At 49.2% G+C, this 21,131-nt stretch overlaps 1 protein-coding gene across 1 annotated transcript in view; it reads right to left on the bottom strand.

Moving 5' to 3' along the window:
• Positions 1-21,131, bottom strand: part of LOC142245106 (lanosterol synthase-like) — a 116,387-nt gene that overhangs the window by 12,389 nt on the left and 82,867 nt on the right. Inside the window, exons 16-20 of the mRNA XM_075317435.1 lie at positions 20,484-20,580; positions 20,290-20,395; positions 18,826-18,891; positions 898-978; positions 260-424 (exon numbers count right to left, since the gene is read on the bottom strand). Of these exons, the coding sequence (XP_075173550.1) occupies positions 260-424; positions 898-978; positions 18,826-18,891; positions 20,290-20,395; positions 20,484-20,580 (515 nt within the window). The remainder of the gene's footprint in view (positions 1-259; positions 425-897; positions 979-18,825; positions 18,892-20,289; positions 20,396-20,483; positions 20,581-21,131) is intronic.

Below are 21,131 nucleotides of genomic sequence, written 5' to 3'. Positions count from 1 at the left end.
AAATAAAACAGTGATTTTATTAAATTGGAAGCACGCAGCTCGGCAAGTGATACATCAACGGAATCTGGCCCTCAATCCATACATTATGCTGCTCTTAGATGGGGTAATAAAACCTAGTGACCAATTCCCTTTAAAAGTAGGATATTCACCAAGCCCATGTTCGTAGCACATTTTTTGGTCTAGCTTTTAACCATTGGACTGTGCACATTTGTAAGTGTAAAGTATCAGATTATCCCTAATTTTATATGCTGTAACGTACCTGACCGCCATCAAACCCAGCAATGCCCAGCAGGTGTTGTGTATTTGGGAGCTGGCACTCTGAACATATCTTCTCTCTTCACATGATTCAAAATCTTCGCCCCAGCCTCCATCTTCCATTTGGCGAGACAGAAGAAAATCGCAGGCACGGGTGATCTCCGGGCAGCTAATAGAGAAAGGTGAATCTGTAGAAATCTATTTATTTCACCAGTGCTACATTCCGTACCCTAAGCTTTTAATAATAATAATAATAATAATAATAATAATAATACTTTTTATTTCTATAGCGCCAACATATTCCGCAGCGCTTTACAATTCATTTATTTAGTTCTAGGCAGTGAATGTTTGTAACTGAAATCCCTGTTAAAATTAACAGAACCGAAGAAAGTTTCTCCATCTTCATCAGGACTATAGAAAAAGTCAGAGTCAACTTCTTATACCCAAATTGTAGTTTTTGTAGTTAAAAATACCAAAAAAATGACAGTAGAGAAAAAAAAGTTAATCAGTTGGACTAATAATTTTCATCCTTACAGCATGACGGAACATTTACAATGACTGCACATAAGTAAACAACCAAAATATCAGACACTGTTTGTACGTATATGTCTGCTTTATATATGACTTCTAGATGACACTCACCCATCTGAGTACTTATATCCCATGCAAGCAAAGGCCTCCAGTCCAAACCATATGCCATATGTAAAGCACACACCCCAGGACCTGGACGACACAGAGAAATATGAGAATATATCATTCAACTAAGAAAAAAAAGGGAATTTTGTTTACTTACCGTAAATTCCTTTTCTTCTAGCTCCTATTGGGAGACCCAGACAATTGGGTGTATAGCTTCTGCCTCCAGAGGCCACACAAAGTATTACACTTTTAAAAAAGTGTAACCCCTCCCCTCTGCCTATACACCCTCCCGTGGACCACGGACTCCTCAGTTTTGGTGCAAAAGCAGGAAGGAGAAAACTTATAAATTTGTCTAGGTAAATTCAATCCGAAGGATGTTCGGAGAACTGAAGACCATGAACCATAAGAACAATTCAACATGAACAACATGTGTACACAAAAGAACAACTAGCCCAAAGGGAACAGGGGCGGGTGCTGGGTCTCCCAATAGGAGCTAGAAGAAAAGGAATTTACGGTAAGTAAACAAAATTCCCTTTTTCTTTGTCGCTCCATTGGGAGACCCAGACAATTGGGACGTCCAAAAGCAGTCCCTGGGTGGGTAAAAGAATACCTCAATAAAAAGAGCCGAAAACGGCCCCCTCTTACAGGTGGGTAACCGCCGCCTGGAGGACTCGCCTACCTAGACTGGCGTCTGCCGAAGAATAGGTATGCACTTGATAGTGCTTCGTGAAAGTATGCAGGCTAGACCACGTAGCTGCCTGACACACCTGCTGAGCTGTCGCCCGGTGCCGCAATGCCCAGGACGCACCTACGGCTCTGGTAGAATGGGCTTTCAGCCCTGAAGGGAGCGGAAGCCCAGAAGTACGGTAGGCTTCGAGAATCGGTTCCTTGATAGTGATGAGCGAGTACTAAAAAGCTCGGGTGCTCGAGGCTCGGGCCGAGCATCCCAAGATACTCGTGTACTCGGCCCGAGCACCGAGCCCAATGTTATCCTATGGGGGACCCGAGTATTATTCTGAAATGACCACCGGCAGCATGTAGAAACCATAAAACTGTAAATTAAAAAAAAAAACGTGCGTGTGTGTGTAAGCGTGCATATATATATACACGCGGAGTGGAGTGCGGGAGGGGCCGTAGCCGAGCGGGGAAGTGTCGGGCTAAAGGCACGGTCATGCTGTGAGGGCCGGACAATCACTGCAATTCCACAACAGGGCTGTGGCATTGCAGTGGTCTGCCAGCCAATCCCTGCATAAGGGCTGGCTCTAAAAAGAGCGCCAACATGAAGACCACGAGTACAGCACGAGTATTGCGAGATTACTCGGTCCCCGCTGAGTAGCCCGAGTACAGTGATACTCGTGCGAGTACCGAGTAGTAACAAGCATACTCGCTCATCACTATTCCTTGATCCACCGAGCCAAGGTTGACTTAGAAGCCTGAGAGCCCTTACGCTGGCCAGCGACAAGAACAAAGAGCGCGTCTGAACGGCGCAGGGGCGCCGTGCGAGACACGTAGAACCGGAGTGCTCTCACTAGATCCAAAGAGTGCAAATCCTTTTCACACTGGTCAATTGGATTAGGGCAAAAGGAAGGCAAGGAGATATCCTGATTTAGATGAAAAGGGGATACCACCTTAGGGAGAAATTCCGGGACAGGACGCAGAACCACCTTATCCTGGTGGAAAACCAGGAAGGGAGCTTTGCATGACAGCGCTGCAAGCTCAGACACTCTCCGAAGTGATGTGACTGCCACCAGGAAGGCCACCTTCTGCGAAAGACGGGAGAGAGAGACATCCCGCAGCGGCTCAAAAGGCGGCTTTTGAAGAGCCGTCAGGACCCTGTTAAGATCCCAAGGTTCCAACGGACGTTTGTAAGGTGGGACCATGTGGCAAACCCCCTGCAGGAACGTGCAGACCTGCGGAAGCCTGGCTAGACGCTTTTGAAAAAACACGGAGAGCGCCGATACTTGGCCCTTGAGAGAGCCGAGGGACAAACCCTTGTCCATTCCAGATTGTAGGAATGAAAGGAATGTGGGTAAGGCAAACGGCCATGGAGGAAAGCCGTTATCAGAGCACCAGGATAAGAAGATTTGCCAAGACCTGTAATAGATCTTGGCGGACGTTGGCTTCCTGGCTTGTCTCATGGTGGCAATAACATCCTGAGACAACCCTGAAGACGCTAGGAGCCAGGACTCAATGGCCACACAGTCAGGTTGAGGGCCACAGAATTCAGATGGAAAAACGGACCTTGTGACAGCAAGTCTGGGCGGTCTGGAAGTGCCCACGGTTGACCCACCGTGAGATGCCACAGATCTGGATACCACGACCACCTCGGCCAGTCTGGAGCGACGAGAATGGCACAACGGCAGTCGGACCTGATCTTGCGTAGCACCCTGGGTAGCATCGCCAGAGGGGGAAACACATAAGGCAGTCGAAACTGCGACCAATCCTGTACTAAAGCGTCCGCCGCCAGAGCTCTGTGATCCTGAGACCGTGCCATGAAGGCCGGGACCTTGTTGTTGTGTCGTGACGCCATGAGATCGACGTCCGGCGTTCCCCAGCGGCGACAGATCTCTCGAAACACGTCTGGGTGAAGAGACCATTCCCCCGTGTCCATGCCCTGACGACTGAGAAAATCTGCTTCCCAGTTTTCTACGCCCGGGATGTGAACTGCGGAGATGGTGGAGCCTGTGACTTCCACCCATTGCAGAATCCGCCGGACTTCCTGGAAGGCTTGACGACTGCGAGTGCCGCCTTGGTGGTTGATGTAGGCGACGGCAGTGGCGTTGTCCAACTGGATTCGGATCTGTCTGCCCTCCAGCCACCGATGGAAAGCCAATAGGGCTAGATAAACTGCCCTTATCTCCAGGATATTGATCTGAAGGAACGATTCTATTGGAGTCCAGGTTCCTTGAACCCTGTGGTGGAGAAAAACCGCTCCCCAACCTGACAAACTCGCGTCCGTGGTGACCACGGCCCAGGTTGGAGGTAGGAAGGATTTTCCCCGAGACAGAGATGTGGGTAGGAGCCACCACTGAAGTGATGTTTTGGTTGCAAGGGAAAGCGAGACATTCTTGTCGAGGGAAGCCGAACTCTTGTCCCATTTGCGAAGAATGTCCCATTGGAGTGGCCGTAGATGGAATTGCGCGAACGGCACTGCCTCCATAGCTGCAACCATCTTCCCCAGGAAGTGCATGAGGCGCCTTAAGGGGTGTGACTGACTCCGAAGAAGTGATTGCACCCCCGCCTGCAGAGAAAGCTGTTTGTCCCGCGGTAGCTTGACTAACGCTGGCTGGGTCTGAAACTCCATCCAGAGGTAAGTCAGTGATTGGGTCAGCGTCAACTTGGATTTCGGGAAATTGATGATCCACCCGAATCGCTGGAGAGTCGCCAGAGTGACGGTAAGACTTTGTTGACACGCCACCCGAGAAGGGGCCCTGACTAGGAGATTGTCCAAGTAGGGGATCACCGAGTGGCCCTGAGAGTGCAGGACCGCCACGACGGATGCCATGACTTTGGTGAAAACCCGTGGGGCTGTCGCCAGGCCGAAGGGCAATGCGACGAACTGGAGGTGTTCGTCTCCGATAGCGAAACGCAGGAAACGTTGATATTCGGGTGCGATCGGCACATGGAGATAAGCATCCTTGATGTCGATCGATGCTAGGAAGTCTCCTTGTGACATCGAGGCGATGACCGAACGGAGAGATTCCATCCGAAACCGTCTGGTTCTCACACGTCTGTTGAGCAGTTTGAGGTCCAGAACGGGACGGAATGACCCGTCCTTTTTTGGCACCACGAACAAGTTGGAGTAAAATCCGCGACCACGTTCCTGAATGGGAACGTGAATCACAACTCCTTCGTTCTTTAGAGCGTCCACTGCCTGAAAAAGTGCGTCGGCCTGTGAGGGGGGTGGGGAAGTTCTGAAGAAACGAGCCGTAGGTCGAGAGCTGAACTCTATCCTGTAACCATGAGACAGAATGTCTCTCACCCATCGGTCTTGAACGTGTGGCCACCAGACGTCGCCAAAGCAGGAGAGCCTGCCACCGACCGAGGATATGGCTAGGTGAGGCCGAGAGTCATGAGGAGGCCGTCTTGGAGGCAGTGCCTCCTGCGGCCTTTTGGGGGCGTGACTTGGACCGCCACGCATAGGAGTTCCTCCGGCCTTTCTCCGGCCGGTTGGACGAAGAGGATTGGGGCTTGGCGGAGGGGCGAAAGGACCGAAACCTCGATTGGATTTTTCTCTGCTGAGGTCTCTTAGGTTTGGACTGGGGTAAGGAGGAGTCCTTACCCGAGGATTCCTTAATAATCTCATCCAACCGTTCGCCAAATAAACGGTCGCCAGAAAAAGGCAAACCAGTTAAGAATTTTTTGGAAGCAGAGTCTGCTTTCCATTCGCGCAGCCACATGGCCCTGCGGACTGCCACGGAGTTAGCGGATGCTACAGCCGTACGGCTAGTGGAGTCCAGGACGGCGTTCATGGCGTAGGACAAAAATGCTGATGCCTGAGAGGTCAAGGAAGAGACATGCGGAGCAGAATTCCGCGTGACAGCATTAATCTCAGTCAGACAAGCCGAGATTGCTTGGAGAGCCCACACGGCCGCAAAGGCCGGGGCGAAAGACGCGCCCGTGGCCTCATAAATAGACTTCACCAAGAACTCTATCTGTCTGTCAGTGGCATCCTTCAGGGATGAGCCATCGGCAACAGACACAACGGACCTAGCAGCCAATCTAGAGACTGGAGGATCCACCTTGGGAGAGTGTGCCCAGCCCTTTACGACTTCAGGTGGAAATGGATAACGCGTGTCAGTGTGCCGTTTAGCAAAGCGCTTGTCCGGGACCGCTCTGGGCTTCTGGACAGCGTCCCTGAAGTTAGAGTGATCAAAAAACGTATTGCGCGTACGTTTGGGGAAACGAAATTGGTGTTTCTCCTGCTAAGAAGCCGACTCCTCTACAGGAGAAGGCGGGGGAGAGAGATCCAACACCTGGTTGATGGACAAGATAAGATCATTTACTAAGGCGTCCCCCTCAGGGGTATCAAGGTTAAGGGCGAAGTCAGGGTCAGAGCCCTGAGCTCCCACGTCCGCCTCGTCCTCCTGAGAGTCCTCAAGCTGGGATCCAGACCCTCCCTGTATAGTCCCCGCATGGGGACACAGAGTACCTTCAAGTTGCAGGGCCCGGTCCCTGGGGGTGAAGAGGCTCCGGTCTGGCAGGTTCCACCAGGGGCTGCGGATGGAGCACGGTCCCAGCAAATGGATGACCGCTTAGGATCCCACTTCTCCCAGAGCCGCATAAGGGATGGTGAAGGAGACGGCATGTGGCTCCAGCCTCCGTACCCGCAATGGGTACCTCAACCTTAACAGCACCGCCGACATAGTGGGGTGAGAAGGGAGCATGCCGGGGACCCTATAGGGGTCCTCTTTTCTTCCATCCGACATAACTATGTATGAGAATGCATGAGTGGATGTGTGCCTCCTTCCACACAAAGCATAAAAACTGAGGAGCCCGTGGTCCACGGGAGGGTGTCCAGGCAGAGGGGAGGGGTTACACTTTTTTAAAAGTGTAATACTTTGTGTGGCCTCCGGAGGCAGAAGCTATACACCCAATTGTCTGGGTCTCCCAATGGAGCGACAAAGAAATGTAATTAGCTGTTAGCATTGTCACTGATACAACTCGCCATTAAGAGACATTAGGTAGAATAAAATATGTTGGCTTCACTCCGGTGAAGGCACCACGCAGGAAAGAATTTGGAGTGCAGCATTTTCCCATGACTGCCTTTTTGTCTGCCGAAAAAAACAGTTCCTATCAAGAGGCCCAGGGGATCATCAGAGAACACAGGCTTGAACTTTTACATCTGTGTATCCAGTTGTCACTAGTAAAGGTAGAAGCCCTATTGAGCTGTCCCCTCTCTGTGCTCCCTCATGTCCTCAGTCCAGGATCACCCCTCCCCTTCGAATTCCCAAAATATTTTTGCTTGCAATTGCTCTGCAGAATGATTTAGGCTATGTGCGCACAGTGCATTTTTCGCGGCGTTTTTGCGCGTTTTTCGGGTGCGTTTTTGGCCTCAAAACTGCAGGACTTTGCTTCCCCAGCAAAGTCTATGAGTTTTCATTTTTGCTGTCCGCACACAACTGTTTTTTTTACCTGCGTTTTTGAGTTAAAAAAAAAAAATGGACATGTCAGTTCTTTCCTGCGTTTTTCTGCGTTTTCCCCCCATGCAATGCATTGGAAAAACGCAGCAAAACGCAGAGATCAAAAACGCAGCAAAACGCACCAAATCGCGGCAAAAACGCATGCATTTTTTGATGCGTTTTTTTGACGCAGGTGCTTTTTTGTGCGTTTTTAGCGGCCAAAAACACACAAAAACGCAGCGTCAAAAAGACGCAGTGTGCGAACCTAGCCTTAAATGTGGTTTTCCAGGCCTACTGGTATCTGTACCTCAACCTTAGCCCAACTTACAATTATCTGACCCTACTCAGTAGTTAAGTCTCCCTGAATGGGTAGTTTGGCTTGAGAATGTACTCCAGACTCAAGCCAGACAAGGAGCAAGACTCTGAAGATCTTGATGACCCAAAGTAAAGCCCATGCGTACCCATTTCTGCAGCTTTTGAGAATGAAATGCTCTTGGCTCCCTGTAGTCATTCTAATAAAAGGGGCCAAGGTCTCCTTACACAGCTCCTTTACAGCATGTAATAGACCCATTGTAGACAGAGACTATCTTTATCTGGCCTAAACTCAATGTTAAGGATGAGTCCGCCTCTCCCTCCAGGAAGAGGTTTCCTTCTGTCATGCAGACAGCTACATGTGTATTTCTATTCTTAGTAATTTCACTGACCAGTTATTCAAGAAAAGGGACGATCCCAAGGCACACCCTCGGTCAAAGGCTCCAAGGAGTGTTTCCCTCTTTGGATGAGTAGGTTCCTCAGTCCTTCCATTCCTCCTATCCAAGTAGATTCTAATAGTATGCCATCCGCCTTCTCACTTCCCAGGATCCTTTCTGGCTTTATGGAATGGTAGACTCTTCAGGGTCTCTTATCCACTTTCCCATCCCAGTCTTATCAGTTTTTCCATTGGTGGGTTTACAGTGGCGCTGCTCCAAAGCTAATCTTTCCAGCCCCTCCATTGGTAGGCGTTAATGTCCAAGACCTGTCTCTCGGGCTTGGGAGCAATGTTCTACCAACATACTTTTGAGAACCCTAAGTACACAGTAGGTAAAGTAGTCTCACCTCCAGTTTGTTCTTCTGGAATTGTAATCTTTTTTCTAACTTTCCACCTCTAGCTTTTCCTCTTCAGAATCAACCGGTATTTTGCCCACACATCAGGCAGGTACAGTGCCTACAAGTAGTATTCAACCCCCTGCAGATTTAGCAGGTTTGATAAGATGCAAATAAGTTAGAGCCTGCAAACTTCAAACAAGAGCAGGATTTATTAACAGATGCATAAATCTTACAAACCAACAAGTTATGTTGCTCAGTTAAATTTTAATAAATTTTCAACATAAAAGTGTGGGTCAATTATTCAACCCCTAGGTTTAATATTTTGTGGAATAACCCTTGTTTGCAATTACAGCTAATAATCGTCTTTTATAAGACCTGATCAGGCCGGCACAGGTCTCTGGAGTTATCTTGGCCCACTCCTCCATGCAGATCTTCTCCAAGTTATCTAGGTTCTTTGGGTGTCTCATGTGGACTTTAATCTTGAGCTCCTTCCACAAGTTTTCAATTGGGTTAAGGTTAGAAGACTGACTAGGCCACTGCAACACCTTGATTTTTTCCCTCTTGAACCAGGCCTTGGTTTTCTTTGCTGTGTGCTTTGGGTCGTTGTCTTGTTGGAAGATGAAATGACGACCCATCTTAAGATCCTTGATGGAGGAGCGGAGGTTCTTGGCCAAAATCTCCAGGTAGGCCGTGCTATCCATCTTCCCATGGATGCGGACCAGATGGCCAGGCCCCTTGGCTGAGAAACAGCCCCACAGCATGATGCTGCCACCACCATGCTTGACTGTAGGGATGGTATTCTTGGGGTCGTATGCAGTGCCATCCAGTCTCCAAACGTCACGTGTGTGGTTGGCACCAAAGATCTCGATCTTGGTCTCATCAGACCAGAGAACCTTGAACCAGTCTGTCTCAGAGTCCTCCAAGTGATCATGAGCAAACTGTAGACGAGCCTTGACATGACGCTTTGAAAGTAAAGGTACCTTACGGGCTCGTCTGGAACGGAGACCATTGCGGTGGAGTACGTTACTTATGGTATTGACTGAAACCAATGTCCCCACTGCCATGAGATCTTCCCGGAGCTCCTTCCTTGTTGTCCTTGGGTTAGCCTTGACTCTTCGGACAAACCTGGCCTCAGCACGGGTGGAAACTTTCAAAGGCTGTCCAGGCCGTGGAAGGCTAACAGTAGTTCCATAAGCCTTCCACTTCCGGATGATGCTCCCAACAGTGGAGACAAGTAGGCCCAACTCCTTGGAAAGGGTTTTGTACCCCTTTCCAGCCTTGTGACCCTCCACGATCTTGTCTCTGATGGCCTTGGAATGCTCCTTTGTCTTTCCCATGTTGACCAAGTATGAGTGCTGTTCACAAGTTTGGGGAGGGTCTTAATTAGTCAGAAAAGGCTGGAAAAAGAGATAATTAATCCAAACATGTGAAGCTCATTGTTCTTTGTGCCTGAAATACTTCTTAATACTTTAGGGGAACCAAACAGAATTCTTGTGGTTTGAGGGGTTGAATAATAAATGACCCTCTGAATAAACTTTTCACAATTTAAAAAAAAAAAATAAAAAAAGAAATAACATTCTTTTTTGCTGCAGTGCATTTCACACTTCCAGGCTGATCTACAGTCCAAATGTCACAATGCCAAGTTAATTCCGAATGTGTAAACCTGCTAAATCTGCAGGGGGTTGAATACTACTTGTAGGCACTGTAACTGGGAGCTTCTTTGACATGTCGGTAGCTGCCAGGGTTCTCCATTAGGTGGAGTCACTGGGTCCAATATTTCCCAGGTCACATCCCCAGAACAAACAACTGGGCTGCATATTGTCTCATCCAAGAAACTCAAATTTTTTTTCTCATCCATGAATTACTCTTATTATCAAACTGTATAGTATTGATCATGGCCCCAGCTTATCTACCTTAGAGACATTCAAAGTAGATGCTGTTCTCCATGCCTTTTATTCTTCAATGGGCCCATGTGGAGGGCATATCAATGATCTACAGTGCTCAGGACTGGCCTCTACACCTTTTTTCAGGGCTCTTAACGGTTCACTTATTGTAAAATCCCTTTCTTGTTGAATATATTCGGCCACACAAGTGCTACCCTATTCTTATTTCTTTACTCTGCATGCTTGTCTTCCCTGGGCTTAGATCATACCAATTCTGGGTTTTCCCCCCCTCTTACTGCCTTTGGCACAAAGCTAAGCTGCCTAGTGTTTGAGAAGGCATAGACCACCAACAGAGCAAACACGTTTTCATCCTAGGGTCATCCTCTTCGTATAAGAACATAAGAAGAAGGGAATTTTGTTTACTTACCGTAAATTCCTTTTCTTCTAGCTCCAATTGGGAGACCCAGACAGTGGGTGTATAGCTACTGCCTCTGGAGGCCGCACAAAGAACTACACTTAAAAGTGTAAGGCCCCTCCCCTTCTGGCTATACACCCTCCCGTAGGAGTACAGATTCCTCAGTTTTAGTACCAAAGCAAGAAGGAGGAAAGCCAATAACAGTTTCAAAAACAAATTCAATCCGATAACACGATCGGAGAACTTAAGAAACAACATGAACAACATGTGCACCCGAAAAACGAAACCCTAAGAACAAATAGGGCGGGTGCTGGGTCTCCCAATTGGAGCTAGAAGAAAAGGAATTTACGGTAAGTAAACAAAATTCCCTTCTTCTTTTTCGCTCCTAATTGGGAGACCCAGACAGTGGGACGTCCAAAAGCAGTCCCTGGGTGGGTAAAAAGATACCACATGAACGGGCTGTCAGACAGCCTCTTCCTACAGGTGGGCCACCGCCGCCTGAAGGACCTGTCTACCTAGGCTGGCATCTGCCGAAGCGTAGGTATGCACTTGATAGTGTTTGGTAAACGTGTGCAGACTCGACCAGGTAGCCGCTTGGCACACTTGCTGAGCCGTAGCCTGATGCCGCAATGCCCAGGACGCACCCACGGCTCTGGTAGAATGGGCCTTCAGTCCAGATGGAATCGGAAGCCCAGCAGAACGGTATGTGTGAAGAATTGGTTCCTTGATCCACCGCGCCAGGGTGGATTTGGAAGCTTGCGATCCCTTATGCTGACCAGCGACTAGGACAAAGAGCGCATCAGAACGGCGTAGAGCCGCCGTGCGAGAAATGTAAATCCTGAGTGCTCTCACCAGGTCCAACAGATGTAAACCCTTTTCAAATTGGTGAACTGGATGCGGACACAAAGATGGCAAAGTGATATCCTGATTGAGATGAAAGGAAGAAACCACCTTGGGAGAAAACTCTGGAATTGGACGCAGTACTACCTTGTCTTGGTGAAACACCAGGAAGGGAGATTTGCAAGATAACGCCGCTAGCTCGGACACTCTTCGAAGAGACGTGACCGCCACAAGAAAAACTACCTTTTGTGAAAGCCGAGAAAGGGGAACCTCTTTCAAAGGCTCGAAAGGCGGCTTCTGGAGAGCAATGAGAACCTTGTTCAGATCCCAGGGTTCCAATGGCCGTCTGTAAGGAGGAACGATATGACAAACTCCTTGGAGAAACGTGCGTACTTTAGAAAGCCGTGCCAAGCGCTTCTGAAAGAATACGGATAGCGCGGAGACTTGACCCTTAAGAGAGCTAAGCGACAAACCTTTTTCCAACCCAGACTGCAGGAAGGAAAGAAAAATTGGCAATGCAAATGGCCAGGGAGAAAACCCTTGAGCCAAGCACCACGCTAAGAATATCTTCCACGTTCTGTGATAGATCTTAGCTGAGGATGGTTTTCTAGCCTGTCTCATTGTGGCAACAACTTCATGAGATAAACCTGAGGCCGCTAGGATCCAGGACTCAATGGCCACACAGTCAGGTTCAGGGCCGCAGAATTCAGATGGAAAAACGGCCCTTGAGACAGCAAATCTGGACGGTCTGGTAGTGTCCACGGTTGGCCTACCGTGAGATGCCACAGATCCGGGTACCACGACCTTCTTGGCCAATCTGGAGCGACGAGTATGGCTCGATGGCAGTCGGACCTGATTTTCCGGAGAACTCTGGGTAACAATGCTAGAGGTGGGAACACATAGGGGAGTCGGAATTGCGACCAATCCTGAACCAAGGCGTCTGCCGCCAGTGCTCGGTGATCGTGAGACCGTGCCATGAAAACTGGGACCTTGTTGTTGTGCCGTGACGCCATCAGATCGACGTCCGGCGTCCCCCAGCGGCAACAGATCTGCTGAAACACGTCCGGGTGAAGGGACCATTCTCCTGCGTCCATGCCCTGGCGACTGAGAAAGTCTGCTTCCCAGTTTTCCACGCCTGGGATGTGAACTGCGGATATGGTGGACGCTCTGCTTTCCACCCACGTCAAAATCCGTTGGACTTCTTGAAAAGCTTGGCGACTGCGTGTTCCCCCTTGGTGGTTGATGTACGCCACCGCCGTGGAATTGTCCGACTGAATCCGAATCTGCTTGCCTTCCAGCCATTGTTGGAAGGCTCGCAGGGCAAGATAGATTGCTCTGATTTCCAGAACATTGATCTGCAGGGTGGACTCTTCCAGAGTCCACATCCCCTGAGTCCTGTGGTGGAGATACACCGCTCCCCACCCTGATAGGCTCGCATCCGTCGTGACCACTGCCCAGGACGGGGGAAGGAACGACTTTCCCTGTGACAATGAGGTGGGGAGAAGCCACCAACGCAGAGAGTCCTTGGCAGTCTGAGAGAGGGAGACAGTCCTGTCGAGGGACGTCGATTTCCCGTCCCATTGGCGTAGAATGTCCCATTGTAGAGGGCGCAGATGAAACTGCGCGAACGGGACTGCCTCCATTGCTGCTACCATCTTTCCTAGGAAATGCATGAGGCGCCTCAGTGAGTGCGACTGGCTCTGAAGGAGAGATTGCACTCCAGTCCGTAGCGAGCACTGCTTGTCCAGTGGAAGCTTCACTATCGCTGAGAGAGTATGAAACTCCATGCCAAGATAAGTCAGAGATTGGGTCGGGGTTAGATGAGACTTTGGAAAGTTGATAATCCACCCGAAACTCTGGAGAGTGTCTAGTGCCACCTTCAGACTGTGTTGGCATGCCTCTTGAGAGGGTGCCTTTATAAGCAGGTCGTCTAGATACGGGATGACCGAGTGACCCTGCGAGTGCAGAACAGCTACTACTGCTGCCATGACTTTGGTGAAGACCCGGGGGGCTGTTGCCAGACCGAAAGGTAACGCTACGAACTGCAGGTGTTCGTCGTGTATGACGAAGCGTAGGAAACGCTGATGCTCTGGTGCGATCGGCACGTGGAGATACGCATCTTTGATATCTATTGATGCTAGAAAATCTCCTTGAGACATTGAGGCTATGACGGAGCGTAGGGATTCCATCCGGAACCTCCTGACTTTTACGTGTCTGTTGAGCAACTTTAGATCCAGGAAGGGCCGATACGATCCGTCCTTTTTTGGGACCACAAACAGATTGGAGTAAAAACCGTGACCTTGTTCCTGAAGAGGGACGGAGGTCACCACTCCTTCCGCCCTTAGAGCGGCCACCGCCTGCAACAGAGCATCGGCTCGGTCTGGTGGTGGAGAAGTTCTGAAGAAACGAGTTGGCGGACGAGAACTGAACTCTATCCTGTACCCGTGAGACAGAATATCCCTCACCCAACGGTCTTTGACGTGTGACAGCCAGATGTCGCCAAAGTGGGAAAGCCTCCCACCGACCGCGGGTGTGGGAATCGGAGACCGCAAGTCAGGAGGACGCCGTCTTGGCAACGGTTCCTCCGGCTGTCCTTTTTGGGCGTGACTGAGACCTCCAAGAATCTGAGCGTCTCTGGTCTTTTTGAGTCTTTTTTGACGAGGCGAATTGGGACCTGCCCGGTCCTCGAAAGGACCGATAACCAGACTGACCCTTCCTCTGTTGGGGTCTGTTTTGTCTGTGTTGCGGTAAGGATGAGTCCTTACCCTTGGAGTGTTTGATGATTTCATCCAAACGCTCTCCAAACAATCGGTCACGAGAAAAAGGCAAATTGGTTAAGCACTTCTTGGAATGAGAATCTGCTTTCCAATGTCTCAACCACAGGGCCCTACGCAAAACAACGGAGTTGGCTGACGCCACTGCCGTGCGGCTTGTAGCGTCAAGAACAGCATTAATCGCGTACGACGCGAATGCCGCCATTTGCGAGGTCAATGGTGCTACCTGCGGGGCAAATGCACGTGTGACGGAGTCAACTCGCGCAAGCCCGGCTGAGATAGCTTGGAGTGCCCATACGGCTGCAAAAGAAGGCGCTAATGACGCTCCAATCGCTTCATAGATGGATTTCAGCCAGAGCTCCATCTGCCTGTCAGTGGCATCTTTAAGTGCCGCTCCATCTTCAACTGCAACCAAGGATCTAGCTGCAAGCCTGGAAATTGGAGGATCCACTTTTGGACACTGGGTCCAACCCTTGACCACCTCAGGGGGAAAAGGATAGCGTGTATCTTTAAGCCGTTTAGGAAAACGCCTTTCAGGATAAGCGTGGGGTTTCTGGATTGCGTTTCTAAAGTCAGCGTGGTCCAGAAAAGTGCTTAAAGTACGCTTAGGGTATCTGAAATGGATTCTCTCGTGCTGCGAAGCTGACTCCTCCACAAGAGGAGCTGGTGGGGAAATATTTAACATCTTATTGATGTTAAATATAAGATCATTAACTATGGCGTCACCATCTGGTGTATCTAGATTGAGAGCGGTCCCAGGATCAGAATCCTGATCAGTTACGTCCGCCTCATCACCCATAGATTCATCTCGCTGGGATCCTGACCATTGAGATGAATGTGAAGGCCCGTCATAGCGAGCCCGCTTAGGCTGCCCGGGGCCATCGTCCGAGTCAGAGTCTTCACCCTGAGGTGTATATGCCGGTCCCGGAGCTTGGAGCTGAGGGGGACCAGGGGGCAATGATTGCACAGTGTCCGTGGCCTGAAGTACAGGCCTAGCTCGCAATGTGTCAAGAATTTGTGACATAGTGAGAGACATTCTGTCAGCAAAAGCTGCAAACTCAGTTCCTGTCACCTGGACAGCATTCACAGGTGGTACACCCTGGGTCACGTCCAGCAGAGGTCCCGACTGTGCAAGCGCCGCAGGGGCCGAGCACTGCACACAATGGGGGTCCGTGGAGCCTGCCGGTAGAAAAGTCCCACATGCGGTGCAGGAAGCATATAATGTCTGTGCCTTGGCACCCTTGCGTTTTACGGACGACATGCTGCTGGCTCTCTGCAATGTGAGAGAGTCTATAGCCAAAGGGCGACCAGCGCTATGCAATACAAAGTATTTGTAGAAACAAAATACTAAGCATACTACTGGCACAAGAGGGGGTGAGCCCTGAGGGCTGCTTACCGCCCGCTGAATAGCGGGTAAGAGGCTGCAGAATTCCTTGTCTGGGTCTCCCCGGCTCCCCTCTGCAGCTCAGCGTGTCAGCAGGAATGGCTGCCGGCGTCTGTGGAGAGGGGCGGTCCGTGGGAGTTCCCAAACAAAAGTGCGGGAAACAGTGTCCCCTCTGTGCCGATTGTGAGGGCTGGAGTATGTAAAAACGACTCCAGCCCTCGGCGCTGATGCACTGGCCAGCGTCCCGCCCCTCTCCTGACTGGCAGGTCTGGGGGCGGGAACGAACGGAAGCAGGCCGCAAAAGCCGGGGACTCGAGTTATCAGCGCGGCCGCCGTAAAAGCGCGGGCCGCGCTGAAGTCCCCGGCGCACCACAAGTGCCAGCCGCGCCGCAGTCCCAGCGGCCGGCGCGACCGATTCCTAGAAGTGTGCCTGCTTCAGCGAAGCTGAATGAGGCCATGGCACAAGCGCCGTAGCGCTGATGTCCCCCGGCGCACTACAACACCCAGCATGCTGCGGTGTGAGCGCCAAATGCACGGGGACACAGAGTACCTTGAGGAAGCAGGGCCATGTCCCTGATGTACTCCGCTCCATCCAGCATCTTCTCCAGGGGCTGTAGATGGAGCACGGTCTCAGTGCCTGGAGACCAGTAAATCCCACTTCACCCAGAGCCCTGTAAAAAGGGATGGGGAAGGAATCAGCATGTGGGCTCCTGCCGCCGTACCCGCAATGGGTACCTCAACCTTACAAACACCTCCGACATACAGTGGGGTGAGAAGGGAGCATGCTGGGAGCCCTGTATGGGCCCTCTTTTCTTCCATCCGACAGAGTCAGCAGCTGCTGCTGACTAAAAAGAATGGAGCTATGCGTGCGTGTCTGACCTCCTGCGCACAAAGCTAAAACTGAGGAATCTGTACTCCTACGGGAGGGTGTATAGCCAGAAGGGGAGGGGCCTTACACTTTTAAGTGTAGTTCTTTGTGCGGCCTCCAGAGGCAGTAGCTATACACCCACTGTCTGGGTCTCCCAATTAGGAGCGAAAAAGAAATGCTTCCAGCTCACCGCTTTAGTCCATGTTTCTTAATTTGGAGCACGGATACGCTCTACGTGCTGAAGTGAAATAAATCTTGGTATCCGTCTACAAATGTTAAACATCTTTATTCTTTACAATCATGATAACATGACTGAGGATGCTTGACATCTGAAACGCGTAGTTTGGGCCATCAGGGAAATTGGCGTGTTCAGTTTGTTTCACACTGTAAAGAATAAAGAAGTTTAAGGCCCTGTGCGCACTTGCCGTTTTTTGACGCGCATTTCCTACGGATTTGCTGCATGTTTCGCTGCAGAAAATGTTCATAACATCTCTGCAGTGATTCACCAGCAAATCCTATGGGAAAAAAAAAATGCTGTGCGCATTATGCGGATTTTGACAGCTGCATGTTTTGCTGCGGGATTCCCGCAGCAAAAACAATTGCATGTCACTTCTTTTCCACAGGTAGCTGCGGGATTTCACTCCATTGACTGCAATGTAATCGTGAAATCCCGCAGAGAATAACGCAGGCAACAAATTCTGTGCGGTTCATTGCGTTTTTCTGCGTTATTCCCTGCAGTATTTCGCGTTTTTGGGACATAATGGTCATCACTGCCCTGCATATTGCAGGGAAGTGATGTCATTATGACAGGAAGAGGAAGCGGAGCAGAGTAAACACACACACACATCACACGCACACACAGATACAGACATATAGAATACACATAGAAATTAAATGTACATATAACAATAAAAAACAAACAAAAAAAAAAAAACGTGGGCTCCGCTGTATTTTTACCGTCCAGCCGAGGTAAACACACAGCGGCGGCCCGGTATTCTCAGGCTGGGGAGGGCGAGGGCCAGGGGTAATGCCCACTCCCTCCCGCAGCCCAGAATATCAGCCCGCAGCTGCCCAGGGACTGTCGCATCCATTATGCGACAGTCCCGGAGTGTCCCCGGCTCTTCCCGATTGCCATGATTCGGTGGCAATTCGGGGTAATAACGAGTTAATGGCAGCGGATCGCTGCCACTAAGTCACATCTTAATAATGGCAGCGTCTATGAGACGGCTTATATGATTAACCCGTAAGTAAAGTAAAAAAACACACACACTGAAAAATCCTTTATTTTAAATAAAATAACAAAAAAGCCCCTCTTTCACCACTTTATTACACCCCCAACACACAGCTATGGCATAATCCACGCACGTCCCACGACACTTGCATCCAGCCGCGACTGACACATACTCCATGCAGCCTCGTAACGAGACTGCAGAGAGGTAACTACAGGCCATTTCTCATGGTCGGTAATGTGAACACACTAACGCTCGGGAGAACTGCTGGCACAGGGACTCTATTCATTGATCTGTCCTCTATCTATCTATCTATTTATTATCTATCCCTCTATCTATCTATCTATCTATCTATCCTTCTATCTATCTATTTATCTATCCATTATCTATCTATCTATCTCAGAAGGAAATGACCTTTTTTTTTTTCTTTTCAATGTGCTTTATTGCATTGACTGCATTAAAACACATTTACCAACCTGTGGAAAAACCGCCCCAAAACGCATGCGGATTTCGGTGCGTTTTTTTGCCCACGGGTGCAGAAATCTTTCATTGCCTGCGGAATTTTCTTAAGAAAATACCATTTTCTAGTGAGCGCAAGGCCTAACATTTGTAGAGTCGGATTCCAAGATATATTTCATCCTCTTAGACCCGCAACACACATCCGTTTTTTTTGTACGTGTGCGGTACGTATTTGCACGTACCGGAGACACGGAGACCCATGTAATTCAATGGTAGATGGCACACACACGTAAAATCACACGGAACATGTGTCCGTGTGGTAAGTACGTGTGTGCGCTTTTCTACACGGACGACATGTCCGTTTTTGGCCGGCAGCACGCAGGCACGGACCTGCTTTAGTCTATGGGTCCGTGCCTGCACGGACCGCACACGGAGTATGTCCGTGTTCAGCACGTATCGTCCGTGTCCGTTTTTAATCACAAAATCTGAAACACTTGTTACCAATCTATCAGTGATGGCAAACAAAAACACCAGGATCTCATGATGAATGATTAACAACGTTAATTGGGTAAGAATGCGGGCCTTTAAAAACGGACAGCACACGGACAGCATACGTACGTGTTTTATGTCAATACGGACATTCCACACGCACACACGGCTCGCATACGCCATCACACGGATGCCATACGTACCGGAGAAACGCCCCAAAAAAACGGAACACGGACCCGAAAAACGGACTGTGAGACACGTACTTTTTTTTGCGGAAGTGTTTTAGGCCTTAGTGGCAGAGCTTATACCTATGGTGTCGTGTTCCATAATGTATTCTACAAGAAAGGTACAAAATCCAATTATTACTCGGTTCTTTTATACTTACCCTTCCCAGGATCCGTCTTTACGCTGAACTCTTCGGCAGTAATCTAGGCCTTGTTTGAGAGTTTCCCTAAGTGGAGCAAAAAAAGAAAAAGAAAAAGTCCAAATCATATCGGTGTAGTCGCATACTGGAGTTTCACTATGAGGGCCCTCTGATTTCCCTACAGGAAAGCGAACAAGGGCCACTAAATACAATATTGTGAATGCAGTATCACAATCCTAATATTGGCAGTGCAGTGATAATACTAGCGGTAGATCAATTACAAGCTGAAATGCATTTATAATGTATTATTCTAAGGTACTTTAAGATGGAGAATCCTTAAAGGGGTAGTCTGGTCCTAAGATACTGATGACTTTTAGGGTTCTTTCACATGTCTGTGCAATTTGGGCTGATGATGGATTATAATGAATGGACTGGCCATGCGTCTCCCAACTCGAGTGTGACAGCGACATATAAATATATTAAGTGGTCACGCTCGTGTCAGAGAGCCATGGCGAGTCCGTGCATCGTGATCCGACATCAGACCAAATTGCCTGGACGTGTGAATGAGCTCTTATTTTGGATAAGTCAACAATATCAGAACGGTGGTGAACATACACCCTACAAACACTCGATCGCTGTTTTAACCTTCATTCAAAGTGTAGCAGCTACTGCCAGGTACTGCATCACAGCTCCTAATTAACAGGATAGGTCATCAGTATCTTCTGACCACACAACCCCTTTAAGGCCCCCTTCACATGCACGTGAAAAAAAGAACTGTTTTTTTCACGGACGTATTAAAGGGGTGGTTTGCTCCCCATGTGCTGTGTTTGTGGAACATGCGTGTTCTCCGTGTGTTATACGTAATAACACACGGAGATCGGAAAGTCCCGCCTTACCTGTTTCTTCCGGTGCTGTCTGTGGTGCTGAATGACAGTGTCCGGCACAGGCCATGCCCCGCTGACGCTACTTCCAGCCCCCAGTGAAGAATATGTGTTGTTCAAATTCACTGGGGGACGGATGCAGGTGACAGCCGCGGCAGAGACTGCAGGGCTGGTGGAGGTGAGTATTTGTTTTTATTTATTTTTACAATGACACGTGTGTTTCTCCAGCGCGTGTCACGTGGGACCGCATCCACACTACATTCGTGTGGTACGGGTGCGAGCCACGTGACACCCGTGCTGCCGGAGAAAAACGGACATGCCTCCATATAGAGCACATGGGCTCATGTCTGCTCCACACGGAGGCACGGGCCAATGGCTGAACACGTGCGTGCACATATACCCATTGATTTTAATGGGTATACGTGTGCCCGTGTCTCCAGTACATGCGGGAACGGACCTAGCACGTACCGGAGGCACGTGCGTGTGAAGGTGGCCTAAATTAGTTTGCTATGAAGGTGAAAGGAAAATATATATACAGTACATCATTTTATGAACATTGAGAGTATGTAAAGTTGGCTATGAACAAGAACGCATGACAAAATACCTGATTTCATGTGCTCTGTAGTCCGGGTCCCATGCTTGGTAATGTTTCAAGGCCTGCATTACAGCAGATGTGCACTCTACATAGGTGTAGTCAATCATAATATCTCCTGCAGTAAATGAAAGCATTAGGGATCATGTTGTATTGAATGTAGTTTCTCATCAGGTATTTATTACAATACAATACTATGTACGTACTGAACACTTCGGATGGATTAAGCCTTTCCAACAAGCGCCCACCACGTTTGGTTTCATAAGTGGCAAATCCCCCATCAGAATTCTTCATGCTAAGTAGCTACAACAACTCGCAATTATTAAGGTACAGCACAAAACATGATTAACTGTCACACACACTGTGTGTGTATGTATGTATGTATATATATATATATATATATATATATATATATATATACACAATACAGACCAAAAGTTTGGACACAACTTCTCATCTGTAGAACAACTGTTTAGAGGAGACTTTGTGGAGCAGGCCTTCATGGTAAAATAGCTGCTAGGAAACCACTGCTAAGGACAGCAACATGCAGAAGAGACTTGTTTGGGCTAAAGAACACAAGGAATGGACATTAGACCAGTGGAAATCTGTGCTTTGGTCTGATGGGTCCAAATTTGAGATCTTTGGATCCAACCACCGTGTCTTTGTAGAAAAGGTGAACGGATGGACTCTACATGCCTGATTCCCACCGTGAAGCATGGAGGAGGAGGTGTGACGGTGTGGGGGTGCTTTGCTGGTGACACTGTTGGGGATTTATTCAAAATTGAAGGCATACAGAACCAGCATGGCTACCACAGCATCTTGCAGCGGCGTGCTATTCCATCCGGATTGCGTTT

This window comes from Anomaloglossus baeobatrachus, chromosome 7 (genome assembly GCF_048569485.1).
Source record: "Anomaloglossus baeobatrachus isolate aAnoBae1 chromosome 7, aAnoBae1.hap1, whole genome shotgun sequence".
Taxonomy (NCBI): Eukaryota; Metazoa; Chordata; class Amphibia; order Anura; family Aromobatidae; genus Anomaloglossus; species Anomaloglossus baeobatrachus.
Note: the sequence above shows the minus strand (reverse complement) of the source record. Positions and strands in the feature narration are given on the sequence as shown.